At 40.6% G+C, this 14,388-nt stretch overlaps 1 protein-coding gene across 2 annotated transcripts in view; it reads right to left on the reverse strand.

Annotated features, from left to right (window-relative positions):
• The window catches only part of NKD1 (NKD inhibitor of WNT signaling pathway 1), a 106,968-nt gene that overhangs the window by 13,856 nt on the left and 78,724 nt on the right, over positions 1-14,388 (reverse strand). Inside the window, exons 5-6 of one of the 2 annotated variants that reach the window (XM_054200247.1) lie at positions 4,907-5,013; positions 2,210-2,305 (exon numbers count right to left, since the gene is read on the reverse strand). In XM_054200247.1, the coding sequence (XP_054056222.1) occupies positions 2,210-2,305; positions 4,907-5,013 (203 nt within the window). The remainder of the gene's footprint in view (positions 1-2,209; positions 2,306-4,906; positions 5,014-14,388) is intronic. The other variant, XM_054200249.1, reaches the window with a different exon arrangement.

Raw genomic sequence — 14,388 nt, forward strand, 5'->3', positions numbered from 1 at the left:
AGAAAAGCTGACCGGTTCTGAAAGCATTTTCATCAGCTCACTAAATGGCACTGGTAGAGATCAGCCCTCTTCCTTAGACTGCCCGTTCTGTCCCTGATCCAGCAATGTGCTTCACTTACTTTTAACTCAAAGCATGTGTTCTATTCATTTTAATTGAAACTATTCACACGTTTAACATTCACCATCATTACGCCCTTTGCTTGGATCAGGAGAAGAGCGGCTTAACAAATGACACTATCAAGCCCATTAAGTTGAACACCAGTCTCCCAGGGGCCAATAGAATAAGAAATTCTGTGTCATGTGAAGAGACTGAAATTCCTCTTTTGTAGCCAAGATGATCTATGAGCTGTTATCATTAGTCATTCTTGCATAAACAACTCTTAAATTGCATCTGCATTCAGCAGAAGACAACCAACAAGATGGATTGTACAAATGGCACTGGAACAGCTTGCGAAAGAAGTGTGTAACATAACTGGGAAACTCTGCAATGGTGCATACTATTTGTTTCTATCTTTGGTCACATGCAAAGAGCTGAAAATTATCAACCTATTTGGTCCCTTGGTTAAAAGAATTTTTTTTGGCACAGGTTCAAGCCTGAATATAGCAACCTCCAGACCTCAGAGCAGTATAATTTTCAATCCCTGCACAGATTTGGTTTCAGTTAAGCTGCAGTCTGCTCTTGTAGCAGGGAGAGGTAGACTTTGGCTGTAACATATTCTCTAAGTACAGTCAAATTAAGCTCTTTGGTGTACCACATAATCACAAATAATTATTGTATACATACTTAAAAGCATATTCTCGTTATGTTCAGCACATGGAACTCCCACTGACATTAATGGGAATTCCATGCCTGAATGTAAAGGACACCCATGTGTGTGGGTTCGGGTTTTGTGTGTTTTTCCCCTATTCTTTGAGAGTCACGATAATCTTGTAATGAAGACTTAGCCTTGGGTCTCCAACGATCTGGGTTCAATCTGCCACTAGGTTCTTGTGAGACTTCAGGCAAGTTATTTCATTTTTCTGGTCTCTGTTCCCCATACATTAACAAATACAACACTACTTCCCCACCCCCCATTCTCCTTGCCCTCTCTATATATCTCATCTTCCCATTTGAAACTCTGGACCTGGCCTGTAACTTTTCATCTGCTTATTCTCTTGCATGAGGAGCACAGATTTCTTTTGACTACTCAAAGCGCTATCAGAGTAGAGACAATGAAAAAAGCCTAGTAATGATGTTCACATACACGTTAAAAACCCTGAAAAACCACCACACTTGGCAATTTGTTCATAAATGGCAAAAGATATTTGCTTCAGTCTTCTAGGAAAAATTTCTGCCCTCATTTGGTGTCTAAGGCCACTATACTTTTGGTATTTACCCTATTCCTTTCAGTCAGTTCTTAGTAATTTCCACAGACACCAGTGTAAGAGTCAAGAGAGACAAAAACTGTCAATGTTCAGCTGATTATCTGAAGACATGGGAGCCAGAAAACACACCACACACAAAAATCAATGACAGCACATTGCAGTACATCTCAGTAAAAGACATTCTTCTAGAAGAACTATCATTCAATCTGGATAGAAATAATTCTGAAAAAGGACTGTATTCTAATCTATACATCCTCTTATTTGGCTTCTTATTCGCACAGGAAATATGACTTGAAGACATCCCGATAATAAAAAATACACACAGGTATGCTTTGACAGCCATTCACTAAGGTCATCCAGCAAGTATTATCAATCTTATTTATACTTGGAGGGAGCAGGCAGAGATCAGCCTAATATTTATGAAAACAACAGAACAGTATAGTTAGTCCTACTGGAAAGAATGTCAGAAAGCAACCTTGCTATTTGGTTAGCTTAACTCTAAGAAGCAGGATAGAAGCCAGAACAATATACATTTGCAGGGGTTTATTTTGACAATGTGTTTAGTTGTTCGGTTGTTTCAGACATTTTTCCTCCTCAAATGCCATTACTATTTTTTAAAGGCTAATCCCAGATATTAAACAACAACCAGCTTAAGAAGTGGTACAGTACATCTGAAAACAGTAAACTGCTGGTGGGATTGTTTCTAGGAGGGAAGGGTCCATGGAAACTGCTGTTTAAGTTGGCAGGACACCTCTATTTCACAGAAGAAAAAAATGTTCCTGTTATAAAACACTTCTCTTGTTAGCAAACGCTGCACACAAAGGGGCAGCTGTACTTTGCTTACCTCACGTGTGACTCTTCCGTTGTTATCAAAGTCATACAGTGTGAAGGTCCATTCTTGCCTGTTATCTTCCTCTACAGACACATCACATTGCAATTCCTAAGAAACATGCAAAGAGCAGCTGATTACCTAAAGCAAAAGGCCTGTTTGCAGAGCAGACTCTCCATGGAAGGAGGTTGCTTGCTTCCTTCCTTCCTCCCTCCCTGGCAGGAGGAAGCTTTCAGGATACGTCCCGGGGAGGCCTCTGTCCACCACACTGAAGGAGTCTCATCACAATCACAAGATAATGCTGACTCCCTTGGGCTAGACTTCGGGGAATCTGCAAGATGCTTTCTACTTCGTTGTAGCAAACACGTACAGGAAGGTACAAGGAAACTACTGCCTGAAGCTCTTGAAATATAATAAAATTTCCCACTAAAAAGTGAGAAAGAAAACTCTGCTTAACTCAGGAAGAGAAAGATAACAGAAATAGAGTGACAGAACGAGGCGGTACACCACAGTGCCAGGAGGAGTCATTAATACAAAGCGGACATATGGCACAAATCCCCACCAGCGCGACCTGTCCTTGACACAGATATTTGATACCCAAAGGTTGTCAGAATTAGTGCAGTACAGCATCACGACACCGAAGCTCCCGACATGGAACCCGCCTAGGAACTGGCAGGTAAGAACGACCTGGGAGCACTGCCTGGTCCTTATTTTACCTGCACTTTTGTTAGTGAGAGTGCGATCTGTGGAAAGCCTGAAAGAATCAATTTGTTATAGGGAAAAAAAATTCTCAAACCAAACCCAAGACTTCAGTCAAGAACAAAGGCTGCACTTTGACTGACTCCAGTCACCTGGGTGCAAATCGTTTGCTTTCTCTCAAGACCTGCGCAATCAAAATTATCCAGAGCCACAACAAGGCAAACCAGAAGAGTTACAGTGCAATTAAAATGAAAGCCACTGTACGCAAGTAAAATAAACAGCTCCAAATAGCTTCGGCATGATAGAGCTCAAAATACCTGGTTGATCTTCTGACTTGAAACCAATTCCCTACAGCAGTTCCCGGTCCCCCTGTCCCCTGCTGAGTTCAAAGGCAGGCTGCTCCCCGTTGCAGCAAGCCTGGCAGAGAGCTGCCAAGCGCCCCACACTCTACTGTGGAAACACAGTCTCACGTTACATAAACATTCCCGGCACCTTAAAAGCCAAATCACATCCACCTCAGATTTAGACCTCATGTCTCAACACTTGCATTTCTGATTCTTTTATACCTTTGAAACGTTTACCAATCTCTTAGCTCCTAGCTTACATAGCTGGAAAACTTTCATTTGTAGAACAAGGGGAAAAATATCAATACTTGGTTTCTTGCCACATATTAATACCTCCCTGTCCCACATTGCCTAACATAACATCTTTATGTGAGGATGTGCTCTGCTTAGTCAAGAGCCATGGCAACCTTCCCTGCATTCGTCACGGAGCCTAGTACCAAGTGCTAACCTTTATGGCATGCCAAGAACTACTTGGGAACAAACACAGACTTTGCTGGTACGGTAGAGTTCCAGCTACTCTGGCACCAACCATGTTGACAGGTGTCCTCCAACGTTCAAATATCAAGGCACCGTTAATTGCAATTTATCATCCCTTTCCTGTCTGCAAGCGTCTGCTACTCAAGGTAGAATATAAAATATGCCTAGAAAAAAGAGGTATCGCTGTGAAAAGACAGGAAAAGTCACCTCCCCCCAGAAGGCACACAAGCACCTAGCAACACCTGAACTGCCTATGGGAAAGCTACCTCCTTTTAATCAGCCTTAAAACAGTAAAAAATAAATCATACTAGACTACTAAATCCGCTCGAGAGAAGGAAACGAACACTGGAGCCATGCTGCAAGGTGGCTGCATGGTCTTTTAAATAACAATTGAGGAACGAAAAGCTCATTACTGTGACAAGCTGACAGCACTGAAAGGCAGAAGTTTGCCACATCTGCTGGAGTGCAGAGAGATGAAAATTCGTGCTGTTTCTTGCCAGTACCAGAGTATCTTCCTCCTCACCAAGACGGACAACCCTCTAGCTGGATGACAGCATGTTTCAATACTCATATTTATTAAATCACTCCCTACATAAACAAAACCTGCCAACTACACACAATGTCTGGCAGTTTTATGATGTTTGTAAGTCTAGAAGGAAATAGACCATCAGACTCATTGCCCTCCAGGATCCTTCCCCTCCTGACATGTGATTGCATGGATTTCCCCTGTAGCAGGTCAGGGCTATTTCACTTTGGAGGCCCAGGCAGAGAAGACGGATGGTTATGGAAGCTTTCACAAACATCTTTTACACCAGTCAGATTTAACCAAGTGCAATAGTCCATGAAAGTCCATCTAAAGATTTGATAATGTGATAGCTGGCATAATAAATTGCTAATGAAAGAATCATAGATAAAGGGTTAAATCAAATGCCTCCTCCTACTGTACATTTCGTGTCCTACAGAGGAATGATCATCATTTGATCCTCTCCAAACCTGGAAATAAATCTCACTAATCACCTCATAAGGAGCACCAATAGTCAGACACTGACTTGTGACAATTCTGCTCCCTCCTGTACCCATTACGATTGTCGGGAGCTGTATACCTGCATCAGCGGACACTATTTGGTCCATAGGTTATTTTTCTACCATAATTATGTCAGTACAGTGAAACTTTAAAATATAAAGGACTTACTTCAAATTTCAGTTGCTTCTTGGAACCTGTGCGTGTGTCACTTTCTTTTTCTGCTTTCTTTTCATCTCCACTGCAAACTCCATCTGTCTTCTCTGGAGGCAAAGCCACTGCGAAAAATATATTTAAGAAAAAACGCTCATAAGGAAATGTCAAAGCAGTCTCATATTTGCAAATCTGTCTTTATTTTTAGGGTGAAATTGATTTCAGCAAACTTGAATGAGAGGATCATTATACTTGATTTGCTTTTGTGTTCACTACACATCTGGGATAATTTCTGCAGACAATCTACCAACAGCTTTTGGTACACAGCCTCTCCTACAAACATCACTAGTCACAGGAAGTTCAAACACAGTATTATGAGAATATAAATCAGCAGAACTGTTACTGTAAATAAGTTGAATAATTTTGCAACATATTGAAAGTTTGTGACATATTGCAAAAACACACTGCATTCACCAGCAGTGAAGTAAGGAAGCAGAAGTCCTCATTCTGTTTCAATTTCCCTCTTCAAATACACACAAACATTACTGCCTTCTAAAAAGGTAAAGCTACCCGCCAAAAAGGTTAAGCTGCATTTTTTCAAGTATGTATAAAAAAGTATATTTTACCTAAGTTTCAAGTTAAAACATTTGCACTTGCATAATTCATTAGCACTCATAAAGAGAATCAATATTAACATCTATCAGATACATATCACAACATATCATAACATGTACCAGATATGGAACAAAAAGATAGATATACTTCTCCTGTGGATTAAAAGACAAATGCCCATGAACTTAATAGCTGTGCCTTTGGCTCCTGCAGAGGCACTCAGGCTTGCACATGATGTAACCCTCTATCTGAAGAAAATGAATCCTATATTCATTGTGAAAACATACAGATTTTTTAACCCTACCCTCAAATGTTTTAGATATGAATTTTTATACATCCACATACCTCTGCCAATAATGTTATACCCACACTTCATTAAACATAGCAGTAATCCTGCCTATTCCCCAAAAAATAGAAGATATTGCGAGATTGTGGGTCTTAACGTCAGCATTTGTTCTCTTGCACTGCAGCATTTGCATTTACCCAAAGCCTTTATCCTAATGCTATGTAGGAACCATTTCTTGGGGATGCGCTTGTAAGTAATATCTCACGTAAGTGCCACTTCGACAAAGTCAGATTCCTCACAAAAAAAGGAGACCTGATCCTCTCCAGTTCAGGATGACCCATTTCAAACTGGGTTTACTCTGTAGCTCTCCTGTTGTTCGGCACTACTGAGGTGCCTCCCAAACATTCTCCCAGGAAAGCAACTCACTAACATGCTAGAAATTAAGATATTGTATTAGCCATCTTTCAGTATTTTCTTTAACATTTAAAATTGGACAGTTAGCTAAAAAATAAAAAAAACTACCCTTACCATAGCTTTATACTCTCAGAAACTCCAAAAACTAAGATTTCTGCCGCAATATTCCCATTACTACAGTGCAGTACAACACATTTTCTAGTCTTATTTCTTTGTTCAAATTTAACACTACTGTCTTTCTTCTTTTTTTTGGTTTTCAAAATTGTGGTATACTAGAAAAGATTCTGGATGTGCAGGAAAGAAGGGGGAATGAGGTAGAAATCCTAACCTTTGGAATTTGCTGACTTTGTTACTTATTTGCAGTTTTGATGTTATACTAACACGCGGTTCCCAACACGCACATGTAATTTGCATTGTACAAATGCAAGTAGGCATGGAGTTTATTAGACACATACTCACACACTGATACACTTTGATTTCTACTCCAAGCCACATTAGGATTCCCTACACTAAACACAGGCTAAGCAGGAAGGTCAGCTGAAGGAAGAGAAACCTCACTTCACAGCAGTTTCTTCCCTTGTCCTTTTAATCTGGTGTTATCAGATGAGCAGGGACTGCTTATTAGGAGGTTTTTGTATAGTGTTTATCATAATGAAGGCACATATAAAAATAAATACTACTTACAATAGAGAAATCTGAAGTATATCTGAAGAAGGGCCATTTGCTTTATACTCCCCCTTTGTCCATAAATACAACTCCATATTCCTGGAATTTGAAAGCTAAGGCCGCAGAAAGCCCTCCGTAAAACAAAAGTCAACATTTGGTGGTCTACCTTAGTCCAGCCTTGTTGTTTCATTCTATAATCACCAAGAAATGAAAAGGTAATGAGGGCCTTCAGAACAAGGACAGTTACATTGACAATGGCTCTTCATAACTATTAAATATGCCGCTAGATTTTCAGTGGCTCATTTGTACCAGTGATGAGTTTCTCCCAGGTACAGTTCTAACTAAGCTGATAGAAACATTTGTATGAGGGGCTTTTGCAATCCCTCGCGATCTCACTCTAGGAAACATGAAATAAATGAAAGCTGGGCTGGTATGACCCCTCGCTTCGTTGGAACGGTGGACAACCAATTGAAAAAGAAATCCCCCCTTGTTATCACACATGCTTTTAAATGTATAAAGGTACATAATGGCCAAAAGACTTCTAAGTGGTCTTTTATCTGTTAAGGGGCAGCATCCCAAATGACACTGGCATGGCAAACAACATTAGGCTGAGAGCACTGAGGAGCAGATCCTGCACAAGGTGACTACTCCCTGCCCCAGTGCTCTTTTTGAGTTTTTCTGTAAAAATTAAGTGTGTTACAGAGCATTCTCTCCCAGCCACCACCGTGCTCTTGCACTGTGCTGAAAGCATACCGCTGCCTGCTCCCATGGCAGGGGGTTGGAACTAGGTGATCTTTAAGGTCCCTTCCAACCCACACCATTCTATGTGCAAAGGAGCACCAGAGCTCCCCAGCCCACATGGTGCCGCTGAGAGGAACGGCAGGGAGTTACCTTCTGGTGTCAGGAACAGCCCTTCCACTGGCACGTCTAATAACCTTTCTGGATGTAGAGTTTGTGTGTTCAGATAGGAAGCTTTCACTTTAATGTATAATTTATGTAACAGAGGAAAAAATGTGCTCTGACAAATTAGTCTTCTCGAAAAACAAGAGTTCAACTATTGGGGAAGGAGGGGATACATCTTGCAGTACACTCCTTGAGAGAGTTTAAATACTGTATGCCAGAAATTATCCTCTTTGAGCTTCGCTGACCTTTGATCTGAAGAACTCATTGGCCTTGCTGCTCTGGGGAATTATCCTTTGAAATCAGTTCCTCGTTTTGGAGCTCAGATGAAATGGGGAAATCTGGTGATCTCATCCTGATGTCAAGTTTCATTCAGCAAAGAAAAATAAAATCTAAATGGGGAAACTTTAAAGGGGAATACGGAGGTATTAAAATAATATTTACGAGTGATCAAATAATGTGTCTGTGCATATATCCTCGTGTGCCTTATCCAAAGCCAACGAACATTTAAAAATACATGCTGGAGTGAGACTGTTTTGTCTGAGAAGAGAAGTACAAGTGGTTTGGTATCTTGTTTCTATACTTAGTTTTGACTATTGACACGCGCTCAATTTCATGAAGGATACAAACACATGCTGAAGCTACTTATAAATAAAATAAGAATGTCTGCTTGGGACAGTTAAAACTGGCAGCCTATAAACAGAGATCCACCAGTGAGCCGCATGCCAAGGTTCAGATATATTCACAATGTGAACTTCCTTTCAGCTCTGCCAATGATATTAAACTAGACCAGACAAGATAGCTATCTCAAAGGAGCGCGGAGAATTAATAGACTTGTGTTTCCAAAGTCTAGGCCATCAGAAATAGGTCCACGTACAATATATCATCTGTGCAAAAATACTTATTTACCTCCCCACTCAGATAACAAGTCCTGACAAAGAGAATGCGCTACATAGACGAATACACAGAGAAACCTACCCTTGTTGTGGGAATCCACAACTGGAGGGGGAAAAAAAAAAGTATATTTATTGCTTCTCAGGGGAATAACCATATGCTCTCAAAAACAATGTTCCCTACAGAATGTTTCATGAACTGAAATACTGCATATGTTTTCTTTATGATGTTCTCTTTTCTTGTTCATTATTAATGGTCTTGTATTCACTTCTATAACCTTAAGACACTATAAAAATGCGTCTGGACAATATTTGAAATTGGAAAGACAATAAAGGAAAAATATTAACTTGGAAAAATTGTGAAATACCATTCCTTCATGAAAAACAAACTGACTGGCTTAAGTGTACTAGCAGATGTTTCTCTCTAAGATTGTTAATTACTACCACCCAATTGCTCGTAATTGAGGCGGGGGAGGAAGAGAAGAGAATGAACACTAGTTTAAAGGTATTAAGACTCATCCCTGAAGAATTAAGTCTTTTTTCTTAGAGGTTTATTCATTCCTAAAAAAAGAAGGGGTAATAATTCCAAATGCTCCTTAGGAATCACCAAAAAATCCCAGAAATGAGGTAAAACTGGTTGCTGTGCTGCGTATATTGAACAAGCATACAATACGAAGCTTCAGACATCCAAACCATTCTTCGCTGACCTCCATCCTGCATCTGAGAATAAGGGGGAAAAAACAGAGAGCCAAAATGGAGCTGCCATCCGGTTGAAAAGTGACTGTTTAAACTTTCACCCTCACTCAGGTGGCTTGTCATTTCATACTTCTCAAAGCCTCATTCAAGGAAAGCACCACGCTCTTTAACAAACAGTCTTCCTTCTCAAAGTAAGGACAGTTTCACTCTGTTTTTCAACTGTACTTAGCGTTTTAGTCAGATGGATTAAGAGGATCTTGTGGCCAGAAACAGAAAAGGATGCAACTCTGATGAATGTTCAGGTCTAAGTTACAGCTACCAAGTCCAAATTTGCACAGCAGTTAGGAAAACTCAGGCTAACTATAACCAACTTCAGAGCCTCTTTGGGATGACAGCCATTCTGAAAGGTATGTGATGGATCACAGGGTCTTAACTCAGAGAGCAGAACTATGGGAGAAGCTATGCAATTCCACAGTGATAAATTATGACTGGACATTGACATTATCTCAACATCAGGGTCATTACTGTGTAATTTTTGAGAGAAAGCAGAGTAAAGGTAAAATTGGAGAATTGACAAAAATGCCACCTCTGAAAGTCAGCATCTGGCATACATGAAACCAAACCCTTTGAAGTGAAATATTATTAGCCTTCCCCTCAAGTCGGGATAGACCAGATTCCACATCAATTCTTTAAAACTACGACTAGAAACAAAGGGACAGAATTATCTGTACATGGAGAAAAACAACAAGCCACACACTAGAACCTGAGACTTATGGGGGAGTAGGATAAAAGGAAAATAAAAATTGCATAGATATATGAAGACAAAGAGATGAAGTCATAAGCACTTCTGTAACAGCTCAAATTGAACTTCAGTAGCAATATTTGACTGGCAGAATTGAGTGTCAAAGAGCTGGTCCAACCAAGCTCAGCAGTAAATTCCTACTGACGTCAATAGGGTAAGGGTTTCACTTCCAATTTACAGATCTAGCAGATGCAACAGAACTTAAAGTCAGAAACTATGAGGACCAAAGGGATAGAAAGAGAATTAATTTTGTTATTTTTCCTGAAGTCTCTGATGTCTAAATTATCTGGTTCTGTCAACGTTTTTTTCATTGCAAATCAGGTTTGACAAACATAACTGACATTCTTTGCTGACTGCACAACAACAACCAGAGCAATAATAACTGTGTTTCAAAGTCCAAATTGAGAAGTCATCCTTTAATCAACATTTGCATTCACATTCAGATTTCACTTTTAAGTTCTCCTGGAGGCCATGGATTAAGAAATATCACCCCCATTAAGCACACATTTTGGTTTTTTTTCCACAGAGTTGATTGAAATACATCCCCGATAGAGATAACTTTGCTTAAGCAGGGGTGCTCTTCTCCAGTAGCAAATGAACGTAGGCAGAGCAGGACCAGGAAGGGAGTAACATTCCTGTTCCACAGCCACCAGAATAAGCGTGTAGAAAAACAGGCTCGCCCTGGGTCAGTGCCAAAAGCGTGTATTCAACTTTCTCTGGCTGAAAGCTGAAGCTGATGAATTAGACACACCCTTCAAAACAACAAAGATCAAGCTGCCTTCTCTGAAACTTACTGTAGGGAAATTAATTGTCCATTTTAAGTGCAGAGGGACAAGTCAAAACCAATTTAGCAAGAGCCGTACTAGTGGTGCTTTGTACTAGTCTGGGATGGGTACTTCAGTCTGAAGTATGGAGAGAAGTCACGTTCTTCTATTTCACCGTTTCCTGTTGATGGTCACAATACAAATTAAAGGTTGAATTGCACACCATGGAGTGGAAAAAAAAAAAGATTCATGATGTCACAAGACGTATTGCCAGCACCCGAGCAGGGGGAGACAGTTAGGCACAGATCAGAGGGGTAGTGACTCAGACCATGTGATGGTTTGCAAAAAAAAACCAACAAAAATAGACAACCAAAATATGTGTTAATCATTCAGGCATCAGATAATGATTCTAACTGACAAGTCACTGCTAGGACACTGGGGAATTGCTAAACTGAAATTTACTTAAATGTTCAGACAACATTTTCTCTCCTGAATAAAAAATAGTCAAACTTACAGGTTTGTGCAACACCACCTCCCTGAAAGCTTCAATTCCTTTTGCCAACCCCAATAATTTGACATATGTAAGCAGAAGTATTTCCAAGTCTTGATACAGAGTCACTGGTTTCTATCTAGGTCTAGTGCCTTTTTTTTTGGCTGCTGGGTTTTGGGGGAAAAAATTTTACTATCTCCTTAGGAAAAAAAGATTTGCACTAAAGATGCAGATACAAAGGACAATACGGTTTCTCTCTGCTAGCTAGGGTGTAACTCATACATGCTTAAACACTAAACCTAGATTTCTCACACTCCCGCTGCAGTGAGTTTGCTGAAGGGAGGGAGTTTGCTGAATTTTGCCAGATTATGATTCCCTTTTCCAATTAGTTCCCCAACTGGCTGTATTTCATCAACAGCAACTGCCAGATTAAATGCCTTACTTGACCATCTTCACCCAATACACTTTGATGTTCAGTTCTCAAACTTCAAAATACCTTTTGGATGAAGATCAGACAGCACTAAACAGAATTACTAATTAATTAAGCAAAGTTAAATTTTAAACACTGTTTGTTGTGTTAGCCAAAAGCCTGAACAGAACAGTCTTTTTTTTTCCCTTCCTCATCGGAGATCAAAGAAGATCATTTCTCCCTCCCCTCCCCTATCTTAAAAAAAAAGGGGGGGGGAGGGGGGGGCAGAATCTCCATAAGCTTTGGTCAGAATAGTTCAGGATGATACCTGTAGCAGCAAGATTTGTGTTTGACCAGTGAGCATATCAAAAGCCACATTAAGAGAACGCAATCTGCTGTAACTATCTGTATCATTTAACATGGGTAAGTACTTAAGTGAAAACTGTCATTGTCACATGGACCACTTACCACTTTCTAACAGCATTATGTGTCCCTGGAGCTCTAAATGGGCCTGCAAAGCGTTGAATTCTGTTGCTGAACAGTGACAGATGGGGACACCAACTGATCATTTGTGACTTAAAGCAAAAGAAGAAAGACCTTTCTTCTCTAAAGATGGCCGTACACTGATTTTGGTTAGTAACTGCTAACAATTTTGCTTTTTAAAAATCCCTTACCAGTGTAAGTTGCAGATCTGCGTGTTCACACAGGATTTGCTATCTCAGATTTTCTTTGTCTCTCTGGATTTTTTTCCCCCTGAGACTCACAAGGGAAGAAAAAGAAGAAAAAAACCCAGCCACTACATAACCCTTTATTCAAATGAAGGCTGAGTAGGTAGTGTTATTAATAATGTAGGCTTTGATATCAACTCGCTCCCATCTAACTTAGATGTTCAATGGAAAAATCGTGTTTTCACCACCTTTGCTATGATAACGGGGCTTCTAAAGGTATATGAACTGTAATATTCATCTCATCAGAATTGTTTCCCATGAGGAAGAATGTCACTCTGACCCTCACAAAGATGGCCTTTTATAGAGAGCAATGTTTTGGGCCTGTACTGCAACATTATTTGGGCTGTGATGAATCAGTTGCATGTCTGACAACTCTCTCATAGTTAATATTCAGTAGCATGTTCAGTGTTCCCATCCTCAGAGCCATAGATGTTACTCTGAGAGGTGGGAGAGAATGGAGGACAACTAAAAAGCAATATAGTGACCAATAGTCCAGCATATACCCGTGCATGTACAAGCATACATCTCTTTCCCTTTTCATATTCATACATGGGTGAGGAATGGTACTGAGGTGATACATCACATACTGCAAAACATGCAGAGAAATAAAATTCATCAAGGCTTGACCCAACAACCTTATTTAAAGTCTAGAGAGCACACAGGATCTCACCACAAGAAATGACTCCCACAGAGCAAACACAGGTAACTGCTCACTGTTTTTAGTAAGTATAGTACAGCCTGAAGGCCACAACCAGAGATGGAAGCCCACTGTGCTACGTACTGCTCACAATGCAGAAGAGGAGACAGTTTGGAGCATGCTTACAGGAGAAGCCAGACCTTCTTACTGCCCTAGAGACCCCATGTGTTTCGCAACTCAAGATTCAGCTTCCCACTTTGAGCTACCCCTTTGGTGGAAAACCCTGCAATATCCTCCTGGACAGGGCCATTGTGAAGTTTTGTTCAAATGCAGCTTCTTGCAATCTAGGCAGCAATCCCTACTGCAGGGCAGGCGGGTGGGTGCCCAGCGTGGCTCCCAAGGGTCCTGCATGGGCACGGAGCTGGACACGGAGCCGTCTTCATCTGAATGCTGCTTTGCCAAGAATATCCTTCCACACCTGGATGGCTCCACTCTCTGTAGAGGCTCATTAAAGTAACAAACCAAGGGTCTGCAGCACCACACTGCAACTTCATGCTGCCAAATCCTTAAGAGGGACTCCAACTCCCTCCTAAATAAATCTCTTGTGGATGGAGCTCAGGGCTGCCTTGGCTCCCCTTGGCCACTGCTGGCTGGTGCTGAGCCCAGCGCGCTGCGCCGGCTGCAGGGCACAGTAAAAACCCTCCGCTCCTCCGGAGCCCTGTGAAAATTCCTCGGGTAGCAGCTCTTTTACTTCTGGATATTTTGTTTTACAACTATTCCTTTCCTCTCTTTTTGTTACCTTTATAGTTTTAAATCCTTTTCGGTACAAAGTTGGGCACTTTGTATGACATATTTTACTGGTGAAAAGACCTGGATTTCTGGATCAGATTTCTAAAGCAAGAAAAAACTGATTACTGGTATTTTTATTTTTTTGGTAGGTTGGGGGTTGGGACTTTCCATCTAACAAGAGCAGCTGGACCTCGAGCTCTTTCAAGAGCACAAATGTTGCTTCAGGTTCATTTCCACAACCCCATAGTGCTGCATTTATTATTTGCTTTTACTCACAAACTAGTTGCGGTTACCAAAAAAAAACCACTCTTCCAAACAAATGACATTTTATCTTTTTCTCCACAGGAGAATAAGGTTGACTGCTACTTGTGCTTTGAGGTTTGGATATGATTGAGATGAAACATCTGTTAAGAA

Source organism: Rissa tridactyla, chromosome 4 (assembly GCF_028500815.1).
Source record: "Rissa tridactyla isolate bRisTri1 chromosome 4, bRisTri1.patW.cur.20221130, whole genome shotgun sequence".
Lineage (NCBI taxonomy): Eukaryota > Metazoa > Chordata > Aves > Charadriiformes > Laridae > Rissa > Rissa tridactyla.